General features: G+C 39.5%; 1 protein-coding gene across 2 annotated transcripts in view; it reads right to left on the bottom strand.

The window, feature by feature from the left end:
* ATP8A2 (ATPase phospholipid transporting 8A2) overlaps nucleotides 1-27,326 on the bottom strand; it is a 345,102-nt gene that overhangs the window by 225,486 nt on the left and 92,290 nt on the right. For both annotated transcript variants that reach the window (XM_075708776.1, XM_075708786.1), the window contains 5 exons: nucleotides 26,313-26,382; nucleotides 24,495-24,579; nucleotides 23,079-23,218; nucleotides 19,699-19,837; nucleotides 14,049-14,113 (listed from right to left, as the gene is read on the bottom strand). In XM_075708776.1, coding sequence (XP_075564891.1) covers nucleotides 14,049-14,113; nucleotides 19,699-19,837; nucleotides 23,079-23,218; nucleotides 24,495-24,579; nucleotides 26,313-26,382 — 499 coding nt within the window. The remainder of the gene's footprint in view (nucleotides 1-14,048; nucleotides 14,114-19,698; nucleotides 19,838-23,078; nucleotides 23,219-24,494; nucleotides 24,580-26,312; nucleotides 26,383-27,326) is intronic.

Raw genomic sequence — 27,326 nt, 5'->3', positions numbered from 1 at the left:
CATATCAGGAGATGAAAAGTAAAGAATAAGTCAGGCTTACAGGGCAGGCAAAACCAGGCTTTACAGCCATTTTGACAGAACTGCTTCCCAAAACAGGTTTTCAAGAAAGGCAAGAGACCTACATTAAATTAACGCCCAATGGAATAGGAATGCATGGGGTGAAATAACTGCACACACTAGAAGCACCCTGCATTCTTCATCTCAGCCAGCAAAAGCTATCAATGGTTAACAATTTCAGTAACCAAAAATATTAGTCCTTTAGGAGGTTGTCACATGTTTGTGGCACACATGTTACCACTGGAAGAAAATTTGCAGCAGTATCTAGTAACAGCACTGTTCTGGGAAGCAAGAGCAAGGTTTCAGCAATTTTGTAAAAAAATATTTAAATATTTCAGGGCTGTGTCTGAAGAATTCCCCATCATTTCAACAGCATTATCCTGGAGTAAATAGCAGGAGGGTCTGATCAAGTTTCTCCCAAGTCCTGAAGTGAAGATTGATGCCCATAATGAGTAAGGGCTATCAGAACTGAGCTCACAATTGACAGGTTTGTTATCAACTATTAGGATGCAGTAAAACTGTTATGAGAGACTGCAGCACAGGTTGTCTGTGGGTCACCGTACTTCCAGGATATGCCACCATAAAGACAACAGACTAATCATTATACATTGCAATTTTTTTCTTCAGACTTCAGTGGCTCAGCGTCACTGCACGTACCCAACCATTCCGTAAGCGCTAGTGCAGCCACAGCTTACAGCAGCCCTACTTGCAGAGAATACATTTGTCATCTAGTTTATGGACCCTATTGTGGATATACTTAGGTCAACAGCAAAATATTTACCCACACAATTCTAAGTAATTCTGCAAGCTGTTACATTGCTTTTTTTAATTAATTACCAGCAAACCAAAAGAACAAAGCTGTTTATGGAATGTTTTATTTATACACAAATTGGAGGAGTCTTTGGGGTTTCTTTTAAGGAGAGCCTATTCAAATTTAAAAATAGATTTCTCCCAATGACACAGCTTGTTCAGTGACAAGCTAGTAATAGTGTTCAAAAAACAGGTATATGTGGTACTTCAGGACATGGCTTAGTCTAGTCTACCCTTGATTGGTTTAGTGTGGACTTGGTAGTGTAGGTTAATGGTTGGACTGGATGATCTTAAAGGTCTTTTCCAACCTAAACGATTCTATGATTCTATTCTATACATTCCTTGACAAAGGATAATGCAGGTGGTCTACCCTGCCACAGAAAGACATCATCACAACATGACTATATGTCCTGGTTTCGGCTGGGATCGAGTTAATTTTCTTCCTAGTAGCAGGCATAGTGCTGTGGTTTGGATTTAGTATGAGAATAATGCTGATAACACACTGTGGTTTAGTTGTTGCTAAGTACTGCTTACACTGGTCAAGGACTTTTCAGCTTCCCATGTTCTGCCAGGTGCACAAGAAACTGGGAGGGGGCAGAGCCCGGACAGCTGACCCACACTGCCCAAAGGGCTATTCCATACCATATGGCGTCATGCTCAGTATATAAACTGGGGGGAGCTGGCCGGGGAGCAGCGATCGCTGCTCAGGAACTGTCTGGGTATCGGTTGGCGGGTGGTGAGCAATTGCATTGTGCATCACTTGCTTTGTATATTATTATTATTGTTATATTGTTACTATTATCATTACTATTTCACTTTATTTCAACTATTAAACTGTTCTTATCTCAACCCAGGAGTGTTTCTCACTCTTACTCCTCTGATTCTCTCCCCCATCCCATCGGGGCAGGGGGAGTGAGCGAGCAGCTGCGTGGTGCTGAGTTGCTGGCTGGGGCTAAACCACGACACTATACCATAGTCTGTTTGCTTTAAGTTTGACTGGGTTTAAAAATGTTAAGATTTAACCCTGCTTCCATAAGACTAACATAGTCAAATAAACAGAGTATCTTACATGGCTTATTTGAGCAAATAGGCAAGGATGCATGAGAGTTGCCTTAACATACGAAACACTCTGCTTTTGCAATATACTTTTCTTCTATCAAATCGAGGGCAAACTGCAAAGCCTAAACTTTGTGACAGCTCCCGTATATGCACAAATTTAAGATTGCTGGAGGGGATGGGAAAGGAAGGAAGTGAAAACAGTGGTAAACTACCAATTCAGAAGACAAATTTATTATCTTCTCCACAGCTAGTTTCGCCACACAAATAGTCTGTCACAAGATGTTTATAATGCTATGTTTAGAAAAACATTAGCAAAAAAGTTCATGATATAGAAGGGAAAAAAATTGAAGCACTCCCAGAATAAGCACATCTCAGAGCAGAACAAGAGACACATAGCTGAACAGGAGGATTTGCCACAGCTTGAGGAGCATGCTTCAGTGACTAAGTCAAGTAAAATGTATGTCACAAAATAAATTTAAGTGCGGCATGCCATGAAATACAGCCAGCCTACCAAGAAACATGCTCATAGAACTTACCATTGCTCAACTCAAACTCACTATCTACTTCTATCATGGTGGGGTAGGAAGGAGAACACAGTAGTGTAAGTGAATAGTTAAGTTCTCCGTGGATTTTGATTCTCTTTCTAAATTAGCCTGTTTCTGGGCAGAAGGAAGAAGGACTACCCGAAAGGAGCACACGACTCAAGTTTGCAAGAACTAACAAGATTACACCAATTCTAAGCTTATGAGGCAATTTCTCTAGAAGTCTTCCCACCACCACCACCACAGCCCTGGTATCCACCAGGGCTGTCAAGAGCTTCACAAGTGCACTCCTACCTTGCCTGGCTAGCCTGAAGAAACAGAGTGTATGACAAGCATACATACCATCGCAACCCAGCATGATGGAAGCTTCAAGAGCACATCTGAATCACCTCAGCTCTGATTAACACTCATATTCCCAAAGCTCTCCAAAAAAGCATTAAGTTCTGACATTTCAGAACTGTGATTTTAGGCCTGCTTACAATAGTGGTTATGATAATTTTAGGATTTGGGAATCATTTGAAAATGCAAGATATCCAAATCAGTTTTGTCTTGAAATTATGGAGAGGAGATTGCACTCACTACCTAGTTTCAATCTGCTTTAACAAGTCACTTTATATATGAAACAAAGCAAAACTGACCCTCTAGCATCACTACCTCAGTTAAATGACTGGAGTTACATATATGAAAACACATCCTGACACATTTTTCAGTAAAAAATAAGTATACATCATTGTGGCAGAGGCACATAAAACCCCTAGAAGTTTCTAAAAGACTTCTCTGATGAGTTCTACTCTATACAGAAGGTTAAAAGGCAGAATAAACACCTATGTAGGCAGGTATTAACTTCATACAGCTGGAGAATTGCTTAATTCTAGTTTCTGGCAGACTAATCAGACCAGAAAAATTCAGTGGGACTTTTCTAGCTTCAACCAAACCTAAACCATCTTTTTCCTTAATTCTCATGTGAGGGAAATTTATTCCTTTATATGATTGATGAGCAGGCTTGGAGTAATCAAGCTTCAGCTATAAGAATGATTCTCTAATTCTTAAAAAAAAAAGGAAATAATCTTCAGAAAAGGGTTTAACAAAGTAGTACGTCAGTATTATGGGAACCACAAAAATAAGACCACAGATACCTATATCTATCTTTGTTTTCTGAAGATGTGATCAAGACATACCTTAATTCTTACCCTGAAGCAGCAGCTCTGCACTACCGTCATTAAGTTGACAGTGCAGGTGAGTAAATCTTACTGCTTTATGCTGACCTCGTACCAAGAAAGGAAGACTACTTCTGCTTAAAAAAACCTCACACTTGCATGAGCAAGGACTTCAATGAAAGCAGAGGATCAGATACGAAAGTATCTTGAGAGGAGAAAGCAGTATTTAGTTCTTACCCTTCAATACAGAAGACAAATCTGAACTGTTTCTACAGATGTGTAATATCAGCCATGTCAATCAACAGGAGGATCAGTATCCTTAACTCATTCACCTACAGATGAGACACCTGCTTAGTCTTATTCCCCTAAAACACACACTATCATGCTTTAACATAAGCAAAACCTGCATTTCATGGGTAGCTTCTCATTTAACAAAATACTGCTTTCACTTCATTATGCATCCTTGTATTTCCATGGTCTCTTGTGCTTATTAGACGCAAGTATATCAGTATGCTGCAGAGAATCCTATCTTCAAAGCAAACAGATACTTCCTTCACCATCCAGCTGAAGCCATTATTATATTGTTACTTACACAACAGAAAACAGATCTCAGTAACACTCAGGGATCACCTATTGAGAGATGAGCCTCCACCTATGTGAAGATCATTAGCAGAGAAATAGTGTTTGTTCCCAGTCATGTTCCTCTAACATATGACAGCTCTTACAACCAACACAGCAAATTTTAGATGGAATTCAGAGAATGCACACTCGTCCTTTCCATTTTTAGGTGACATGATCTATTCTGTCCTATAGCTTGAACAAGGCACTAGTAGGATGAGTCCCCAGCTGCTAAAATACCTGCAGCCTAAAGCTGCAAGATCTTTTCTGGGTCTTGTCAAATGTGATCACTATTAGAACTTAAGAAATGAAGGGAAAAGTGATTTAGAAAAAGAGAGTATTTGTAGGGTTTTGGTTTGGGTTTTTTTTTTTTTTTTTTAATAGCCCTCCCCAGCCCCCCACGCTCCCCCAATTTCCAGCTATGGAAAGAAGAGTTATTTAGAAACCTGGTCTTCAGATTCCTAAAGGTCCTTGCATTCCTTCAGGCCCAAGTGCCCCCACTTCAGTCAAACCAACTACCACAGTGCCAGAAAAAACCAGCACCACAGATAAGGGCGGGGGGGTAGGGAGAGGGGGGAGGGGTGTCATTAATGAATGTTGAAAAGGGAAATGGAGATAAAACAAAAATACCAGCCCCACTCATTCACCACTTACAGCTCAAACATTATTAGTATTATTTCCTGAAAAAAATGGTAATCTAATACTTAAGTTACACAGTCCTGCATGTACTTAAACCTACAGGTCCAGGTAACACCTATATTCTTTCATTTGTAATTCTATGCAGTAGGCTCAAATCAAAGCAGCTTTTCACATGAAGAGCTGTATATTTTCCACATACATACAACCAACTTTCTATGCAGATTATCAAATAACTGGAGTTATAAAAGATTCTATTTGTTCCTCAAAAAACAAGAGAAACACACCAAGTCTCTTCTACCTAGTATTTTTGAAGATTTTATCTGATTACCAGACTCTATTCCTTGTGTAACTACTTATTAGCTTCATGTCTGTTTCCAGATCAAGAAAAACAGAAATTTGAGCAATATAAAGAATTTAGTACAATAGAGAAATTTATTCTTTCCCTAGTTTTCCTAATTAGCTTCCTTTGCAAATTCCCAGTACTATACAGAAGAGCTGATTACAATTCCAGGCTGACTGGTAATTGAAGTAACTTATTAGCCACAAGACACCAGAGGAGCATCCCAGGTGCCTCTCTGAAGGAGAGCTGATGGCTGGCTAAAACTGAGCTTGTCCATATTGATCAGTTTTGCAGAATACTAACTTTGTCTGAAAGCATTTGGGCAGATGACAGCAGGGGAGACAAAAAAAACCTCCCCGTTTCCTTTCTTGTGCGACACATAAGATGTAATCTTTAACATCTACAAGGCATTAGCAGTACAGGACTTGTTCTCAGCTTCCCAGCAGTTATCTGTACACCGTGCTACCTTTTAGTAGGACTGAAGTACACAATACCAATGCTTTGGGGCTCCCAGTCATACGTAACTTTAGTTTTAGTCTGAAAAGCTGACAGTGACTTTACCCCCATTCCTTGGGAATAATCAGCATGACATCACTAACAAAACACAGAGGTCCTTTCTTCCAACAGCAGGAGCATCAGAATCCAAAAAGCAACACCTTCAAAGTTTCTCAGAGCTTCACAGGCACCGTTTCCTGTAGTTGTGCTCAAGAATTTGGAATACAGGTCTGTATGAAGCAACTCACATACCGGGTATGCTAAAGAAATTCCTGGAGTGAAGCTAATACCTTTCCTATAGAAACGATAATGCTACACAAATCTTTGTCATTAAATATAGTACAGAAGACACTATTGGAACCACATTCTTTGCCTGAAGGCAGACACATTGCTAGACAATTTATTTTTAAAGGCCTACTCCTCAGGTTTTCCTCCTTTCCACAGTCTTGAGTTTTCCCAGTGGTTATTAGAAAAAGTTCTAGGCGGCAACCCAGCAAAACCTGCTTATTTCTAGCATATGGGTAAATCCAGTGACCAGACCAGAGCTGTACTTCTTAAGAGATCCAGAGCAGTTTAGATGCACGATTCCCAGATAAGCCTAGATCTACAGATCCATCTGTATTTAAAAACAATGAATAATGGTACCTGTTAAAGATCTCCTTAATAGATTTTTTTTTTCAGACTCTGTTCAGAAGTGTGGTAAGGAAGTGTGCCCATAAGAATGAAAGTTATTGGATAAACCCAGTAATATTCTCATGCTTAAGAGATTTTCCTTATAGGTTATAGAACCTTTGTAGTAATGCTACCCTACAGAATAGCAAAAATAAGATAAAATAACCAAGTTTTCCAGGTCCTCACTCTTCACCGCTAGAATACAAGACGTAACTGCATGTAAAGCTTCTCTGCAGATACTAAGGCCCAGTTTGGGAAGTCAAGACACTGACTGCAGACAACAAATTACACTGTGAAGAAGTTTTGTGTAGTATTCTTAAAAAAACCCAAACAACACTATGGTAGCACAAACAGGTTCACCCACACTCATATTCAATAGCTCATCCAAACAGCGAAGCATGCAAAAGATGCAGCTGAACAAGCAGAGAAGTGGGGGAGGCCAGCTTCTGCTTCTATGCTTATACTTTTAATCCGGTTATAATCAGTAGACACTGGCATTGAGGATTCTTACACAGGAATAGCAGTTTGTTGTTACTTGCACATCTATGTATAACACAGGACAATACCTATCAGTCCAGGCACATGAGTTCTGCAGGACACATTCACTGTGTAGCTCCATTTATACCAGCAAAATTACTTTACAACAAAATACTGCCCACAGGTGCAGAATCAGGTCCAATTTTGCCCTTCCACTACTGCTAAACACAACCCAATGTGATAACCAATTGATAACAGTTCCCAGCTCTCCCTTCTACAGCACTGAAGGCAGGGGGAAAACACAACCAACGTTCCTCAGCTGTGATACCCACTACTCTCATCTCAGGCTTTCCAGGGCTTCTCTGGGTCATCCAACTTCCCTTCAGCTTTCCCTCCCACTGCTCTCACAACTCAACTTACATGAGATGCCAATGAAAGAAATTTGTCCAGGTTAAGAGCTGCACAGTAAGACTTTATGGTGTTTCCAATTTAATTAAACAAACTGAATCCAAGAGCTACACTCAAAGTAGATTTCATGCTCAAAATATTTTCACTTGAAAAAGCTTTATTAGGAAAAGGGAAGAAAAACTAAGTGAGCATATGTATGCATGTAGTTAAGTCTATAAGGGATAAACATTTGCAGATTATTATGCTAAGTTTCTGGAATTCAGCTGAATCAAGCTAGGGATTAGTCTTTTTTATTCCCAGTAGTTCTCTGAAGAGAACTGAAATGATTGATTTTTCCCTCAAGTGCATGATTTAGAAAAAAATTTAGCTCTCAAAAACAAGCCAAGACAGTTGTTCGATCACATCTCACCTGCTGCTGCATGCCAAGGAGCAGAAGTGGGGAGAAAAGAGTCACACAGGGACTGCACAAAGGAGAAAGTCTATCAATATTTAAAGGCTCTAAGCTAACATGCATCTTGTAAAAATTCATTTTTAGCATTAATGGATTTCAGAGGTGGAATGAATTAAATATGCTACAGAGTTCCAGTGTGAGAATCTTCTATTGACAGATTTTAGGCTAAGTGTAACAGAAATTATGACTTCTGTTCAAGGTGCAACATACAAAGTATTACTATGGAGATCCGGTACTGAAAAAATGGAAAGAAGTAGCTAAAGACACTTACCTTAGAATTAAAAGAACCAGTAGCAATTGTTTGCAAAACATGGAAGAGTTTTATATTTAGACTCATGCAAAATTCAGTTCTACATTAATAATGGTGATAGGAGTACTTGGAAAAAAAACCAAACCAGAATTACTTTGGTTTGAAAAGACTGATGCAATACAAAGCGTTTTTGATGTACCAGCTCCACAAGTTCGTGCTCCTGTTTTTCCAAAAACACATTATCTGAGCTAAAGCATCACAGTCTCCTTCAATATTAGATATGTCTTCATGATGTAACATGTAATCACCCATCATCACTTTCTTCACTTAAAAGGCCACCAACTATAATATATATCAATGAGGGTTTTTTTGTTTGTCTGACACACCATGGTTCTCCATTTCTCTGTCTGTTGGGGTTTGGGTTTATTTGTGGGTTTTTTTTTTTTTGGGGGGGGGGGGGGGGGGCGTGTTAATGTTTTGAAAGCTTCCATTAGTTCTTATGTTTACTGAAAAATTTTTAATACTGTTGTCTTAGTTTACAGCTGTAGTCTATAACCAAAGTCTTCCACACAAGAAATTACTGGAACATCTACTAGATGAGGGGGCCGCAGAGGAAAATTACAACATGCAACCCTTATTTTCCACAAAGGTTGGATTTTTTTTTAATATACAAGTGTCTAACTAGAACTTGAATAAACTAAGAATAGATACTATTTTACCTGCTGCTTTTCCTAAAACCTATCCACTTTTTAGTGGCTTGTTAAGGACTCTGCATTACTCAACGTGAATCAACTGTGGTTATGTTTTACAGGCTATTTCAAGTATAAAATCTGCACTTAACACTGAAATGCTCCAAGAATACTGATGCATGAAGTAAATTCTGAACTTTGCACAGTGAATGTCATTTAACAACTATCACTTTTCAAATTCAAATTACTCCAACAGCAGCCATGACCCCTTCCTTAGAAGCTCTGCCAGAGACATGCACAGCTGAGATTAAGTTTGTCATCTACAACTCATCTAAAGTTACAGGACCAGAAAAGGAGATGTCCTCAGCTTTTTATAACTGCAAAATTTAGGTGATGTTATTTCAAAGTAGTAAAGCTACACAAATGAAAAGCATGAAAGATGCCGATTTTTTACATTTTTTAGAACTGTTATAGTATTAGCTCACATTTTTGACTCCCAAAAGGGAAACCAGAAGGAATCAGCTAAAATTAGATGTGAAAGATATATTGCTATGCACAGGTGGAACCCCTCTATTGTTTCTTCCCACTCCCCATTCTCCCACAACTACCTTATATGCACCAAGGACCACATAACATTAATTCACCAAGACAAGTGCTTAGCATTGAGTTCTGCAATGTATCTTCAGCTATCTGCAAGAATGAATCCTTAAGTATACTGTGATATTACTGATCAACACAGTTGAGGCCAAAATCAAGGTATAAGGCATTCAATTCAACATAAGCCATCAGCAACACTACAATTCCAACTTAAAAAATGAGGAGCAGCTGCTGTGCTCTCTGTATTCCACAGAACTCCTCATTCAGCTACATAACTGGAGGTAGCAGCTGGGAAAAGATGATGATAGAGTTTTCTTTTTTATCTAGGGATTTTAAAGTATGCCTGATTGCATATTTCTTTTCTATATTTGCAGAGGTCAGGCAAAAAGAGGGGAGGGAGGGCTTTCATTCTATGTCAACCCATGTTTGATCAGGGCTTCTCATTCTGCTGTGTCCTTAGACTGAGCCATGCGGCAAGATGCATATGAAACAGCTCATATTACTGATAGTGTCAGCCTTGACGTCTCATGCCATATGAGAATGACTAACTGTTCTTAGCTGAGGAACAGATCCATCTTTATGGCCAGTATTCTGTAAAGTCAGAAAGTCTCCCATCCCCACACACTCTTTTAAAGACAGAGTCCTCAAGGGTCTCAAAACAGGCTCCATGCCCCCATCTATCCAACCAAAGTGCTTTCTGACATTGAGACAGAAGACTCCAGTACTGTTTTCATATGTTTTACACGTGACCAATGACACCCTCTACCATCACTGGGTCTGTCAATATACCTTTGATTGGGGTTCATAGTGGAGATTGTTGATCAGATAATCTACCAACACTTCAACACCATAAGAGAACTTTGTCAATAAAGCTTCTCCTTATCTTAACCTGTATCATGAAGACTAATACAACCTCAAATCTTCCTAGACTGTTCAATCCATTCAGCTTCTCAGTTTATTACCCTTTCTTTAATCTGTACCCATTTTCTCATTTGTAATACAGCTGTTTAAGAAGTCAAGTTTCTCTAGAAGTTAAGAGTTACCTCTCTGGAGTTAAGACCTTGAGATTAACTTTTACATTTTAGGTATCACTGCAAAAATATATACCTCTGTATTCAGTTTTCCAGACTTCCAGTTTCCACTTCTCAAGTGGTTAACAGAAGACCTCAAACCAGGAGCACCAAATTCAGTTACAAGCAAGCTTAAAAATTATGAAAAAAAATTGCTTGCCCTACTATTCCTCACTTGATTCTAGTCTCCATCTCCTAAACAGCAGAGACAGCTGTTCATTCCTGTCCTCACCCCACTGCCTCAGAAGACTTGAATCTGAAGGTGAGCAATGGAGTCAAGATACAGCAGGTGGAAGTGGGTGGGCAGATCTATCATCTTTTCCCTTTTATACTCTCCCTTTGATGGGGAAAGGAATATTTAGCCTCTTCAAGCTTACTCAATTAATTTCTTTCCACAGGATCCTGTCTATCACTCCAAGTGAAGTTTCAGCAGTCTACAGTATTAACACAGCTGGCATGTGGGAAAGTGAGACAAGATGCTTTGGTCAATGACATTTTCTCCCAGTTCAGTTCCCACATTACCTTTCCTTCGTACTTCCTGGCTGAAGTTTGGGGAAAAGTTGAATATATAAAAACCTCAGAGTGCACAGGCTACCAAGTTCAGAAAGGAATTAAAATAAGCCTTCAAGTATTTTAAAATAGGAGATTCCCTCTATATTTTCTTGGACTACACTAGTTCCCATCTTTCACCATTTTCTGTACCCTATATTCTTTAGCTCTTATTTCTTTTTCCAGTTAGGCTTCCTCCCTATTAGCCATTTTTGCTTCTGTAGATCTGTGCTAAGCTGAGAATAACAGGAAGGACAGGTTTCACTCTCTTGTTACAATTAGTCTGGCATTTAGTGTATACACTGAGGGGTTGTCAATTGAAGCTGTGAAGTAGGCAGCTGACCCTCTAAAAGGGACTCAAAGGTAGAGTATGGAGACTGCCAGCATGCCTTCTTCCTAACACACCCAGCTCATCAACTACAAGCAGATCAAGCTGAAGAGATATGGTCACACAGCAAGTTCTTCTAAAGCAGCACTGTTAACATCACATAGGATCTACTGAATCAAAACCAGCTGTCATAGGCCTCTAATTTCTCATGTTTCAAGAGAAGAATCAAAGACTTGTCTTAAAAAGCAGAAGGATCTAATAGGTCTTCAAGAATGTCAAGTGCATAGACAAAATTAGCTAAAAAGCCCTACTTGCCTAAAGCAATGAAAAACATACCAAGTTTTAAAAATAAAACACAGAAGCCTTTTTGGAGTCTAAAAATCCTACAGTAATACATGTCAGTGTATTCCTTTGCACAGCTATATGATATGCATTTCAGTAAATCTATGTCAGTTTTGTGAACAAGATAGGACTGCAGTCACACCAATTAACCAGAGCTGGTTCTACACATAGGCCAGGGACAAGCCATTCTTGCCATTGAAGCTGGGAAAGGAGGAAGAGAAAGTCGAGATCTAGGCACATTTTTCTCAATTCTTACTGCTTAAATCCAGCCTTTCATCCCAGAAAAGGCTAGCTCATTTTTGCCTCGTACTAAAAGTCCTTGAATCATTCTACCTACACTGCTGTTGGGCATTTAAAGGAAAATCCCATGGTTGAAGCACTCACCATTAGGGCATATGTAGTAAGCCATTTCATTATTCATCATGCCCTCTCAGGCAATTAACTGAAGTTACAATTTAAAAGCAGGTGCTGAAGCTGTTAGGTACTACTCAGCACCTTCAGTATTATATTCACTACAAATAGAGGTATCAAAAAAAAAAAGTATCTGTCACTATATCACTGCATTCAAAAACAGAAGTAGAACAAAGTCAAGTTAATATGGCTTGAGGACTATCTTGTCCAGCTTCCCTATGTTTCTAAACACCAAGCAATGTTAACTCTATTTTCTTCCTCTGATCTAGCAAGAACCTCTTCTGTCCTGTCTTCAGTTTCCACCCCTTACTTTAGCCATAGAGAATCTTTATTAAAGCCTTATTATTTCTGAACAGGCATCACAAGAGGCACATCGTTTGTCTCTGCAACTTTAGAGGAACTACTTTTAGTTCAGATTGAATCTTAAGAATCTTACTTCCAGGGTCAAAAAACACCCCCAACTCCAACTGCGCTTTACTCAGAGCTTCAGAATGTGTAAGAAATTTTAAAAAGAAAATAAGGCAGTATAATCATTTTCGTTCTTCTGGGTTGAGTTCCCAATACATTAAGGAAAAAAAGAAACCAAGTTTTCTTATTCCTGTAATCCTAACCAACTAATCTTCCTGCCTCAGGAAACAAAGACCACCAGCTGCTCTTTTTTTAGTACGGTTCTGCATCTTTCTTCACATGGAGAGGTCCAGTCAGCCAAGTGTGGCAGAAAGCTCATCAGAAGCACAGTTTTGTGAACCCACAAAAAGGAAACTGTTCCCTTAAAGAGGGACCATACAGAAGTGGAAAAGTGGAAGATGGTCTGAGCTGATGAGATTCTTAAGGCATTTAGATATTTGCTTGAAACAGTTTACATACTCCAATCTACACACACTTAATACAGTAACTGTTCAAAAGTTAAAAACCCAAAGTTTTCTTACCCCACTAGAATTTTTTAAACAAGTCTCTAACTATGCAGAAACACAGAAAACTCTTAACTTCTGCAGGAGAACTAACGTGGTCTTCATTGCTAGAACTCAGCAATGAAGCCGCTCCCATCAGGGTGCATCATGCTGCACAGAAACTAGTAATCCAGCCTCTGGAGGCAGATCATCTCCCCTTGGATTCACTGGGATCTCCTGAGCTCTAGTGAGCTAAAACGCTAGGACTTGAGGTGTCACAACCACATGCAAAGAACTTGAGTCTGAGATGAAAACACTACCAAGGCTGGTGTTAACTAAATTACAGACACAACTGGAAAATAATGCTTATCAGGTAATTACTTCGCCACAATAGCATTCCCCTCTTCCACCAGATTTCCAGATACCCAGTACCGCCTTTCATACTCAAAGATACAGGCTTTGCATCTCCCATCCAGTCAAGCAGGATGAATTGCCAGCTCTAAATACAAGTATCAGATGCTGCTAAAACCAGATCTTTTCATCTCTCCTACAAATACCTCTAACACCCAATCAGATATTCAAGTGATATCAAATGCTGATCCTGACACTGAAACAGGCAAACTGGAAAAAAGACCTTCTGGGAAGATTCATGTACAAGTGTATGCTTTTTCTGGTTAATTTTGCACATACCTGAGGAGCATGACAACCACCTGGCAGGCAATTTTTGATCCAATTTTGAGGTCTCAAAAACTGCGCATAGGCAAGCTCACAACACAGTTTGCTCAGGCATAGGTTTGGTTACAGCTGCTCCATGCAATGCTGAAGATAGTGTATTATGTTGAAATGAGTCTTTTAGCTTGTTTTTTTCCTTTCTTCAAACATGTTACTCTTATATCTATACCTTAAAGCCTAACTATATTCCTGATGGCATATCGCAGGTTTCACCAGTTTGCAGCAGTATCAAACCCACGGACCTAATTAGTTTCTTGTTCTGAGACTTTAGTTTGATCTGTACAGCTTGTGAGTGGAGACCTCAGGAGTACGTTTTGCACAACCCACACTGGTTTTAGCATGAATTGTTTAACTTGCTACCCCTAAAGGCAAGGGAGAGAAATAAAATGAGAAAGCTCAACAACTTTCTCTTTTATTAGCAACACCACCTTCTGTCAAGAATTACACCAGAATTTGCTTACTTACATCTAGTGAATCCTCATTGACCAGGATGAGAGACATACTCTGTGAAATGAGTCTGCAAGAGTACCCTGCAAGAGAAAACCACAAGGATTTATTTTTGGAAGAATATTTAAAGTTTAGCTAAACTTTAAGACAAGCATCTATAGTCAGATTAAAATTTACTTTTTGAACAGTTACTCCTACCAGGCAGGCTACTGGAAACATCGGTGTATAGGACACACTACAACTTGACAATTTTACTAGCAACAGAGGCTGCATTTTATCTGTATTTCCAAATACATCACTTGAGATGTTTTAACCCAAGAAAACACTGTATGACCTAGATGCAGTAAATACAAGTTATAGCCCCGCAGCAAAATTAAGTATTTCTATACCTAAACCTTTTTTTTTTTTTTTTAAATCTACATGAAGGCAGAATTGCCTTCAATACATTACAGGGATGGATCTATATGCACAGTTGCGGCTATGCCACATGACTGGAAGCATATACATTGAATCCATTGGTGCTACCAAGTTCCCTTAGCCCACACTTCAGTTACACAAGCATTTTTTGCTCCTGAGAGTTTTAGTGTGGAGTGTCCTGAGCTTCATTAAAGACTACAGATCAATGACACACACAGAACCCCTACCAACTCCTGTAGCCATCAGGTAATTGTACTAGATTATTCTTAGTGCAGGACTGCGACACAAAAGAACAAAAGCAAGTTGCCATAGTATGGAGCAGCACTCAGAAGGCAGTTCTGTACATTTGCCAGGACACCAAAATTCAAAGCAAAAACTCTCAAGACTGAAAAAGCCTCTTATTTTTGTAATAGTAAGTGCCAGTGACTGCAGTACCACTCAATGCCAGTGAAGTGGCAGTTCCTCTGCCACATGACTGTCGCTGACATGAGACAGTCATATCCAGGATATATACACTTGGCATTTACAGAATAAACAGTTTAATTCCAGCTCATAATAATGGCAAGAGACAAATGCAAACTCAGACTGACCCCTCTACATTATCCTAAAAGCTCATGCAAGTTCTCTTGGGATTGACACAGTCATGTAGCTTCATAAAACAGCAGAGAATTCATTTATTTGAAGCACGTGCCTTTTATTGCTGATTTGAGTTACACAGGAAAAGGAAATACAATAGAATTATTTTGTATTTCTACTGTGCTTTTATATAGAAATGAATCCCAGCAAGTTTAAGAAATTGCTGTCATAAAATGAGGTCTCAGGAAGTATTTTATTTTTCTTAAACAGAGAATGGAGGCTACAGCAGTCTAAGAGTAACATCCCAGTGATGAACCACTGCAAGGCTGACGGGTTCAAAAGCAGAACAGCGTAGTCAATGCAAAAAGATTGTGTCTCTCCATATCTCACAACGGCAAGAGAACAACTGAGGCATGAATTTCTTCTGTGGGATTCTTGGTTCCTTAGGCAGGCCATACTGGCTCATCAATTGCAATGCAAATAATTTCCTCAGGCTACAGAATTTTTATAATTGGGCAAGTTTTGAAGGTATAATTCAAGGTTAACTTGCCTGCATGAACAACTTCCATCAAGAAAGCAAATTGCTCATCTTCCTTTATGGAAGTCATGCTTATACCACATAGCCAGGCACTTTCAGGCAGCAGGTTTGATTACCTGCAGAAGTTTAGCTTCTCTTCCATTTTCACAGCTGTGTGGAATGTGAGTATCAGGTGCAACCTTGCAGATACATTTTCATCTTATTTGTGTTAACAAGCTAAGGTTTACTTTCTGATTTAGAGAACAATACAGGATGACACTGAACTCACACACACCTGTTGGGAAAAGGATGAAATAAATTCTAACGAAGTGCAGCCTACAACATGAAAGCTTTGCAGATGGCCTCTGATTCTGCCTCTGAACAAGACTTAGGTGGTAGTACAGAACCACATAATGAAGCTTCAACAAGTACAGACAAAACACTGACTTGGGAAAAAAGTCAGTTTGCCATTTTTAAAAGTTAGTCCAAGGCTGAAGAACCACTTCCTTATCTTTACTGAGAAGAAAAAGAGGATATTACTAACTTAAGCACTTCCCTCCGTGTCAGGGTTATTCTTTCCCCAGGGAATGGCAACAGCACAAATTCAGTGTAACTAATTCAAAAGGATTTTCTAGTAGCATTTGATTGGAGCAGCAGCTGCAATAGCAAGCTGTAATTTCTAAACCACCACACACTTTCATTTTACTTCTTTCAAAAGATGCCACCTGACAAGTGGAGCTGGGAAAAAAAAAAAAAAAAAAACAACCCTGTGGAAAACAGAGCTGCTCTGCTGTGCATCTTGGAAGTCATGGAGTCAGAAGAACTAATCCTGAAATTGAGGTCACTTTGTGTCTTGTCAACACATTAAACAGGAAGGAGATCAAGATTGGAATATGAGGATGCAAGTCAAGCCTAACAACAGTTTATAGAAGATCTATACATTATGTACAATTTCAGGACTATGAAGATGTTAGAAATCTAGCACTAGTATAAAACAAGGTAACTGGCAACTGTAAGATAAGTGACATTTGTAGTCATATTTTAAAGTTTTATAATAGTTATTACTGGCAGTACAAACATGGTAAGCAAAAATACACTAAGAACAGGGCATATTTTTGTCTATGCTTCTGAGTAGAATAAAATTAACTGCCAGTTCAAAGCCAGGTATAAAATGTTAATGCATACCTGTAAGTTTTTATCTTAAATTTAGAAGTCTGACTAAAAGTCCATGAAGCAGATGCATCAGGTACTTCTGGTAGTTATTTCCCTTCACGTGTCCTGGGAGAAAAAGACTGCTTGAACCAGAGTTCAAGATCATAGCCCACAGGCACATTTGTACTGCAGGCAAACAGAATCCAGCATCTGTAGCCAAGAATGAGTATGCTCTGTGTTCAGAGAGGGCACACATGCCCTGCCCAAACTTCACATAGGGATACAGGCAAGCATGCTGGCATTGCTTCCATTCCCTCAACTGGAAAAAAAAAAATTTAAAAAAATTTCACAGCTCGCTGTAACAAAAGTATTCTTACCTCTAAACTGGAGAGATACGGGTTTGATGGATGGACTGTTAAATAGATAAGGAATTGGCTGGACGGATGCACCCAAAGAGTTATAGTCAATGCCTCAACTTCCAAGTTGAAACCAGTAATGAGTAGCATCCCTCAGGGGGCAGTCCTGGGACCAATACCATTTAGTATCTTCAGCAGTGACAGACAGTGAGATTGAGTGCACTCTCAGCAAGTCTGCAGACAGCACCAAGCTGAATGGTGCAGCTGATATGCTAGACGGAAAGGGTACCATCCAGAGGGTCCTTGACAGGCTTGAGGAGTAGGCCCATGAGAATCTCATGAAGTTCAACAAGGTCAAGTGCACCTGTGTTGCAGCAATCCCAAATATCACTCAGTACAGACTGGGGGATGAATGGATTGAGAGCAGCCCTACTGAGAAGTACCTCTGGATACTGGTGGATGAAAATTGGACACGAGGTCCCACCTGGAATATTGCACCCAGCTCTGGGGCCCCTAGCACAAGACAGACATGGGCCTGTTAGAGCAGGTCCAGAGGAGGGCCACAAAAGTGATCAGAAGGCTGGAACATCTCTCCGATGAAAAAAAGCTGAGAGAGTTGGGGTTGTTCAGCCTGGAGAAGAAAAGGCTCCAGAGAGACCTTTCAATATATAAAGGGGGCTTATAAGAAAAATTGAGAAGGACTTTTTACCAAGACCTGTAATGGTGGATCAAGTGGCAATGGTTTTAAACTGAAAGAGGGCAGGTTTAGACTGGACATAAGTTTTACTAAAGGTAATGTAAGTTCAGTTATAGAGCATCACAGTTTTGCCAGGATGAGCCCGAAATACACCTAGACCCATCTACATGCAGTTCTCTACATAAAAAGCTTCACTGGTCACATTTTTCATATAGTTACAGAAACCTGAAGTCAGCATGAGCTTGAGAAGGCTAAAGAAATAGCTCCTTCAACAGAAGGCAGCCTAAGGATCCCCTTAACCTACACCTGTACATCTAAACAGACTAATCCGCAAATCTGACTGCAATTGTGGATAGTACTTTACATGGGCACGCTAGAGACAGTGAGGATAAGCAGAGTGTTCTAGACTTAAGAAACAAGGTGAAAATGTCACTCAGTTCTGCAAAACATCAGATCACCAGAGTGCCACTCTGCCTCTTTCCATTTCTGGGCAGATTTACCAGTTACAGGGAGAAAAATCATCAAAAAGAATACAAGAGCATCATGGCACTAAATTGCCAAGGATGCTATATTCAGGACATATGTGATGTCATGGGGTGGGGTGCTTGTATCAGGATCTGTTCCTTTACTAAGTCTTTACTACTCAGTTAAGACCTGGATAGCCCTTTTCCTAGGAGGCTACTAGTGTTCTGTGAAGGGCTGAAGTACACTAGCAGCATAGGCATAGCTCACAAATTAGCATTTTAAGCACGGCAACATTCTGTGACAGCACAAGGTACTGTTACCCAGGCTGCCCACTTTGCAAGCATCCACAATGAGAAAAAAGCTGAAGGATTTGAGTTTTGAGTCCTTACTAGACCTACTCATGTGGCACAATCAGTGTAAGACTAGCACAATAGCAGTAGTGCTACAGAGCACAACATCTAGTTGCTATAGGACTGAAATTACAATGTGCACCTCCAGTTCAGCCCAGCCTGACAGTAAAAGCTTTGTATTTGACAAACTACAAGTAGAGTTGGGCGTACAGACTGATTTTATAAGATACATTTAGGTTTCCTTTTAGGTCATAATGTTTAAGGGCTGCTTCTAATAACAAACCTAAACTTACAGTGCTTTTATGTGGCAAAAACAGGTAGTCAGATAAACACCTATGGCTTAAGTAGGTTACCATTCTATTACATCAGTACCCAAGCACACCTGTCTGATAAATACTTTAATTTGTACTTTTTGTTCACATCATTGCAAGACTTTTTTTGCATTACAAAGAGTGTAATTTCTAAGTTAAGATGCATCAACAAGTTTGAAACAAGGATATCCATATTGTGCCTTGATAAACCAATCCATATTAAACGCTATCCTATCACTCAATAGCAGCAACACACTTCCACTAACAATCACGACATACTTGACTAACAGATGTGCCACAGGGTGACAGCAGAAGCAGTTCAGTTATTCAAGTGTCCAGCTACTTTCACAGACAAGATTTGCAAAAAGTTGTAAGCAATACCCTTTGTATTACCGTATTTCCCATCATATCCCAAACTCCATTAAAGTCTAGAAAAGGCAGTCAGTAAGAAGAACGAAAAAAAACCCATAAAGCAGTTTGATATAATGCACAGTATAACTGAAACATTACAGTCTGGCTGAGCTCTCCAGTTTCCATCAGAATGCAGAGTTACCTATATTCACTCCGTACAAGAATTGCACTTAACTAAGAGCAGAGATATCCCTTTTTCCTTAAAAAAAACCTGAATATAGCCTGACACTCAGAGCAAAGACTTCACTCCAAACCCCCCCCCCTTCCCCAAAGTGAAGGCTAGTGCATGCCTGTCTGCTACCAAGGAACCATTCTATGAAAAGCAGGCCTGTTTTAGTTTAAACCCACACACAGCAGATCTAGCATGTAATCTGCCACATGTCAGACAAATTCAGAGTAACCAGAAAGATGGATACCTATATTGAGAGCTGTTTCCTGCTTGTCCCCCGTCAGAATCCATATCTTAATTTCTGCCTTTATTAGTGTGGCTATTGTTTCTGGAACACCTGCTTGCAGGCGGTCTTCAATGGCTGTAGCTCCAAGAAGCAGTAAATCCTGGAAACAAGAATTTGAGGAATTGTTTTCTTAAAATAAACCTCTGTTTAGAACACACTCAAAAAGGAATTAAAGATAGCACATTGCACCTCATTGCTAATACAGCATTTTGACAAGCAATATACACTACAGTAAGTTTCTGGTGTGGTTATTTTATTTCCTCTGCATACAATTCTCATTTCGAGAGGCACAGAATGGAACCAAGTGTTTCTGATCAGAAAGATGGCAATGTTTCAAGAGCAATTAATTGAAGTTATACAACTCCAAAGCTAGCCTACAGATGAACATATATACTAGAGCATTCACTAATCACCATAGCAACATGATGAGTGGTCACAGTTACATATTTCTTAAGCTCAACAGAACAAACGTCAGCTGACATCACATCATTTAAACTCATTTCCCCCCCATAAAATGTACATACAGACTGGATACAATCACTCAAAGAAAAAATTATTGCAACTATTTATTGATATAATCACTACATTTATGTAATGCAAGTGGTATGAACATTAATCAATCCAAGTACCTCTAGTCTACATAGAGATGTCTGCCAGAAAAACATGTCTCATACAAAAAACTTAATACTACAAGAGTTAGCCATAGTCTTATACAATTCTAAAGCAATTGCTTGAAGAGATTTGGCCATGTTATGGAAAAAAAAGTCAGGCAGACAAAAATACCTAAGAAATTGTGCCTTTTGACGTTTATCTACTCAGCAGATTTTAACTTCAAAAACATTTTAATGATTCCTTAGACATGTAAAGATGTTCAATTTAAAAGAAATTTATACAAACTGAGTTCAGTTATAGTGTATCATTTCAGGAATTGCACAGAAAAAGTAACAGCTTCTATTCTTTGTAGGGACTATAATTATCCAAAACAAGTGAAAACAGATTAAGTGAACAGAAGTAGTTAGGAGAGTTGGTGGTGTTCAGCCTGGAGAAGACAAGGCTCCAGGGGGACCTTATAGTGGCCTTTCTATATATAAAGGGGGCTTATAAGCAAGATGGAAAAAGACTGTTTACAAGCGCCTGCAGTGACAGGATAAGGGGCAATGCTTTTAAATGGAAAGGGGCAGATTTAGACTGGACGTAAGGAAGAAATTCTTTATGATGAGGGTGGTGAAACTCTGGAACAGGTTGCCCGGAGAAGCTGTGGATGCCCCATCCCTGGAACTGTTTGAGGCCAGGCTGGATGGAGCTTTGAGCAACCTGATCTAGTGAAAGATGTCCCTGTCCTTGGCAGGGGGAGTTGGACTAGATGGTCTTTAAAGGTCCCTTCCAACCCAAACCATTCTATGAAGAGGGCATTAGAGCACCTCCTGCTTGTATGCATCTATGTATGCATCAAGAACAGAAGAGAAAGCTGTTATTCCTACAGGTGTGTATGCTGGCATTAGTTACAGGTCTTGACAAAGCTTAAGTTTTGTTATGAGATATGCAGCTGGTAAAGGTGGTAGAATCAACTCCCATAAGTCCTTTGCTTTAGCACCCTACAGCCTCCTGATGAAACATTAGCCCTATCAATGCTAACAACACTTGAAGGTTACAAACGCCCTCCAAGTGTGCAACTGTAGATTGTCTTTTATTGCCAAAATCACTTGTTAAGTAGTTAAACATGAGAGCACAGGGATCAGCATGGCTGAGCTACCCGAGCAGGGGAGTTACTATTGCACCTGCTGAAGCCCTCTCAGCCAGTGTACAGGTGGGGAAGGGAGCAAGTTCAAGTTTGTCTCCACATGTGCACCTGTACTATGATCCAGTGACATCACTTAGACTGACAAAGTAGCTCTCCCACTCTCATTTGAGCCTTTAGATGAAAAATTGGCCTGTTAAAATACACTGGATTTTATGTTACAGCCACAAGCCAGTTCAACATCTAGAAAAAAGTGCCTACACACCAAAGAATTTAACCTGGGAAATACCAGCTCTAAGAAAAAAAAAAAATGAAGTTTCAAGTGCAATTCCCTGCTCCTTCATACGAGCAACAAGCAAACATTAACAGGAAAGAAATACACTGCATATTTCCTACCAATACAGCACTAAGTCCGAAACTCCAGTTCTACAATCCACTCATGGGTCCCCTTTTTTCAAGATACTGAATTGTAAAAAGACACAGAAGGTAGACAGCCAAAAATTATCTAAGATTTGAGAACAGATGTTAAAGAGAATCAACCCACGTTCATTTTTTCACCTCAGTGAAAACAGAGGAGTACAAGAGCACAGTGCAGGAAGCAGAGAGCTGAAAGGAGCAATGCAAACCTACAGAATCAAGGATTAGATAGCCACACTGCTACTGACAAACGCAAACAACTACTTCAGGTGTTAGTTTGAAAAGCAAGACCCAGTCTTCAGCTATTACTTAAAAGAATTCTGTTGCCCTATGAAAGGTAGCTCCCATCCTAGCCTCAACCTCCTTCCCTCTTCTGCTCCAACTAACTTAAATAATCAACAGTGCTCCAGAACTTAAGTTGCATTGTTAATATTAATTTTAAAAGAAACTGAAGTTCAAAGTGTGTTTTAAAGAAACCACTAAATAAAATGAGAGTGAAATAATTGGAGTCAGGAGAAAGAGCATGAATAAGCGTAGGTCAGGAGTGGGACTACCAGCATTTCAGGAAGCAGTAAGACCAACACACAGTAAAGAAACACTGGCCCCTAGTGTTGACTTTTTAACTTTTCACTCAGTGTCAGATTAATTCCAAACTGGTTCTCTGACACCCACCGTTCCCCTGTCCCCTGTCCAGAATTATGAGTTCTGCAATTTGTAAGGCTTTTTTTCAATTTTTTCAGTCCATGTGACTACAGGCCTTGGTGAGGACTTTGTTTTGTCTACAACATCTACAACAGCCTTCAGAAAACCTGAACTGTGACTGCTGTACAAAAAGGAACAAATTCCTCTTCATATACTTCTTCCCATATACATGGGAACTTGGTGCAACACAACAATTTTATATATTATCTTTATCAAGTTATATCAACCTTACACAAGATAGCAAGATAAAAAGAATATGAGAAAAGAATTTGTAAGTAGCAATGAGCTTTTATACTGAGTTAGTCTCAGATTTATGAACTAAAATTTGAGACACCTATGGACTGAACAGGTTGCCAACTAAAAATACCTTTTCAGTTTCTCATGAATGAAATCAATGGTTTGTTTTACTGTATAAAGCCCAAATTTCATGGAAAAAGACACATGTAAGGGAATCTGTATCTGTTCAAAAAAGTACGCATCCTACCTTTTCAATGATCTCATAGCATTCCTCTAGCTTCTGAGTTCTGTCTTTCAGAACTGTACTGCTTTCATTGTAGACATTCAACCACTCTCTGTAAGAGTTTTCTGACAGGTCTGCATAAGCAATGCACAAAGTCCTCAGACCTACAAAACAGAAGACAGCCATTACACCCAGTAAAATTACACAGACTATCAGCAAATCATTAATGCCCTAATTAATGCTAAATTCTAACCCTCTCACTGGAGCCAACAGGAGCAAACTCTGGACTCCAGAAAAATCTCCCAGAACATTTTTAGAGCATTTGGGTTTTCACAAATGTGAAACAAGAGTCTGGCTCATTTAGGTTACTAATGTTGGTGCAAATCCAGAGAGCCTAATGGGCACAAACTTCTTCCTGATTTTCAGTATTGCAATCTAGCCATAGTAGAGCAACAAAGGGGTCATCTTTAATCTTTTAATCTTTTTAGTTTAAGTATGAAAGCAAGCTTGGCTTTTATGTATTTTTGAAAAGATCAAATTAAACAAAGAACTGGCTACGTATTGTGATTGGAGATATTACTTAGTCAGGCATCCTGCACAGCCCATGTTTCCTTTTAGGAAGACTGTTTTCTCCTTCAGTGTATGCACATAACTCACATTAATAATGGGAGTTACACATGCACAGAAGAGTAGAGGATAGGCCCCATGAAGTATGAAAACCATTTTATTAAACAAAAATTAACACACAGAATTAATGAGTTTTTTCTGGCATGAGTCAAGCAGAAAGGAGCGTGTGCCATAAAATACAGAAGTTTAGTTACTGAGAATGTGGGAGCCTGCAAAAAAAAAAAATTTTTTTTTTTAAAAAGCAAATAAATGATGTTTTCCAATTTAGGAAGAAAACCACTGGTTCATGGTTTTACTATAATGCAAATATTTTCCGCTGCTGCAGAAGAGGGAACAAAGCCAAGTACTCCCCTGTGAATGGAGATGTTACATCAGCTGTAAAGGCCTTAGAGACCATTTCAGATTATCTTTGATGTCATGGTCTTCCAGGCTTCTCAGCACGTTCAGGTTATCATTCTGGCTTCATAAAGCCAGGGACTTTATCATTTGACTCTTACACTGGCAAAAATACCTCTAACTCCAACGTAATTGAGGTGTTCCGGGCAATAGAACTCATGCCCTTTCCCTTCATCATGGCCACACAGAACTCCACCTTTTCCTTTCAAATTCCATTTCCCTACTAAAAGCGCACAGAAGCAGGGCACAAACTGCCTTAGGCTTAAAGTTATCCTAGAGATGTTAATTTCCTGATTACACACCACTTCTTAATTTATCTTCATAACCATCTTATTTGGCGCTGCAAAGCTTAACAGTGCAGAACGTACTGCAAGTAATTTCGTAAATTGAGTTCTCATAACATGCTGTTTCTCTTACCTTCTGTTGCAAAGTATTCAAGATGGCACAGCGTTTGTTCCATGTACTGGGAATCTTTTGAAAGCCTCTCAAAAATTACGTTATCCTATTAAAACCAAATTCATTACAACAGAGTAAGTCTACATATGAAGTTCCCATTTGTTTATTTACAACATCAAGTGAAGTAACCTGAGTGGACTTGCTAATATCAGAACCCAAGACTATATATGCATTTGGGTTTTAGAAACTCTCGTTTGAGTAACATGCATTGTGCCCAGTAGCAGAGATACTGCATCCACTTTAAATAAGGCGGACAGAAGCACACTCTGCCCTCCTCTCCTCTTTCCATAAAGAAGTTCCCATTATTGGACAGTACAGAACACTGCTTTCTCAATTACTAAGCAGATACATTGATTTTCAGAGAATATAAGTGTCTAGTCTTATTCAGTACACATTGTAGTCCCATACAGAAGAACTTCTTGCAATCGTTTCCCAAAGAGATTCCCATTGATGTTAAAAAAAACAGAAAGCAGAAACACTGAACAGGTTCTACCACAAAATTCTCCCAGAAATAACCTTCATCCTGCAGTAACCTTCTTCATCACTAAATCAAAGGGCAATTGAAAAGGCACAGGAAAAAAAGTCAAGTCAAAATGAAGCACCATCACTTACGTATCTAGAGTCTCTGGATTTTATTCTGCAACTACAAGAACAAGTTCCTACATACATGTAAAATATGCAAACCCTGCTTTTGCTTTTAACCTAAACAGGCCTACATCTACCACTGATTAGGCAGGCATACAAAATAGGTAATTTATGATGGATGTGACAGGATGGGAGATGACTATGAGAATGCTGAAGAGTTCACATAGAATAGGCAGTTAACTTACAGTTTAGATGAGTGGTGAATGCAGCAAACATACAACACAAAACACCAGATTACACTAATAACTTTTGCTCTGTTAGACACCTAAGTCTGCTCGTACAGAAGACGGCATGAAATTTTTTACTACAAACTCTCCTGTTCTTCATCCCTTCCAGTGCCGCACTCCAAGAAACAGTGTGAACCCAGGCATGGTATTAGCGACAAGTAGTTGCAGATCTGTGCGATCCTACTAGGCATACAGCTTTGAAATACTGCACAATGACAGCGGGCTTAATTCACTCCCACCATACCAGCATGAAGCTAGCACATCTTTATCACATCAGCGGAGTTAAACTGAAGCAACAGAGCAATGCACCCAGACCTACATGTCAGGACAAATTCAAGCAAACCAGATCCTTACAGAAGTCAGGAACAGTCTTCCCCGTTGCAAAAAGCAACCTGCATGGTTTTCCATTGAAATGAGAACCACTCTCTGGCTGTGGCCAATGCTAGTTTTGCAGTCTTTGTACTTTGGTAAATTATTGCTCTTGTCAGCGAAGACAGAAGAACAACATGGTGCGACTCACGACAACAAATAACAGCAGGTGCAGAGATGCAAGAGCCAGATCAAGAGCCAACCACTTGAGAACAGATTTTAGTATTACAGATTCAGACAACAGCATTTAGTCTAGCTCCCAAACTGCTGCTGCACAGCTGGGCAAAATCCTGCCTTTGCATAAATAAAGGGTACTGCTCCCATTAGTTTCAGGATTTCAGCTGGGTAGTAGAAAGCCCAGCAATCTTCCTGCCTGCAAGAAGAGTCAGAGGAGGAATGACAGATCTCCTAAATCACTTGGCCCTGAACAGAAAGCCAACAGGTACTATGTATGAGACATGAAATGCCAGCATCAGCCACAGCTGTTTAAACAATAGCTGGTAGTGTTAGTTCTCCATTAGGTACCGTAATTACTTACAGCCCCTTTGCAGTAGAGACGTAGCTGTCCTGCTGGAGTTCGAACAATCACTGACATTCTCTTCCTGTTGCTATTGAAAGAAAAATATTTGCTTTCATTAGTCACAGTGATGACGAGTACATCCTGTTCTAGCCAGTGAGTTTTCTCAAATGTGCTGAGCAGGTGAGATGTAACAGTAGTAACTTAAGGCCCCACAATCCTTGACAGCAAGGAGGAGAAACACTAAATTGTCTATTTCCAGCTTCAGCCCTATGGCTCCCATTGGTGCGCACTCAACCAGAACAAAAGACTTGCACCCAAATGGGAGCAAGAATTTGGAAAAGAGCAAGATTGCACAGAAATCCTTTTGAAAGAAGGGGAGTCACATTTATTATCAGCTTTTCGTTATTCCTCAAAGCAAAATTGTTTTGGGGCCTTGGGCTAGAAATGGAATCATTAAGGCCAAATGTGTATTTATTAAGGCATAACAGACACTGAAATAACCACCCACTGACAAGGGCAGTTATTTAACTTCCTAACTCAAAAGAATACAGAAATGTCACGGAAAGGAATCATCGTATAGACCAGCTCTTGGCCTCCCTATAGGTTCTTCATATTGGTCTAATCAGACCTACATAGATGGGATTATGCAGAACAAAGTCAGACCCTCTGAGCAGGGCTGCATATCAAGACAGTCAATTTTCAGATATATTTTTAAGATAAAAGTCAACAGTAACATACTGTACACAGATGTTTAACAAAGGAAGGTAGGCAAGGATATATACATGTATTTTTTAAAGATCAATTTTGGCCTTTCACTTATCAATCTCTCCTTTAAAAGAGCCACTGGAAAAAAAATGCAGCTTCTAAGAGGCAGAGGCAAGCAAATCAACTCTCATCAAGAGAACCCCAAGAACACGTGGTTTCATATTCAAAAAGTTAACTGTAATTCTTTTCCTTAGCGAAAGGAGAACTCAAAAGCATCCTCCTTCCTCGTTCCCTTCTTGCCAATATGTACAAACAGATCAGAGTGTA

Source organism: Pelecanus crispus, chromosome 1, assembly GCF_030463565.1.
Source record: "Pelecanus crispus isolate bPelCri1 chromosome 1, bPelCri1.pri, whole genome shotgun sequence".
Classification (NCBI taxonomy): Eukaryota; Metazoa; Chordata; class Aves; order Pelecaniformes; family Pelecanidae; genus Pelecanus; species Pelecanus crispus.
Note: the sequence above shows the minus strand (reverse complement) of the source record. Positions and strands in the feature narration are given on the sequence as shown.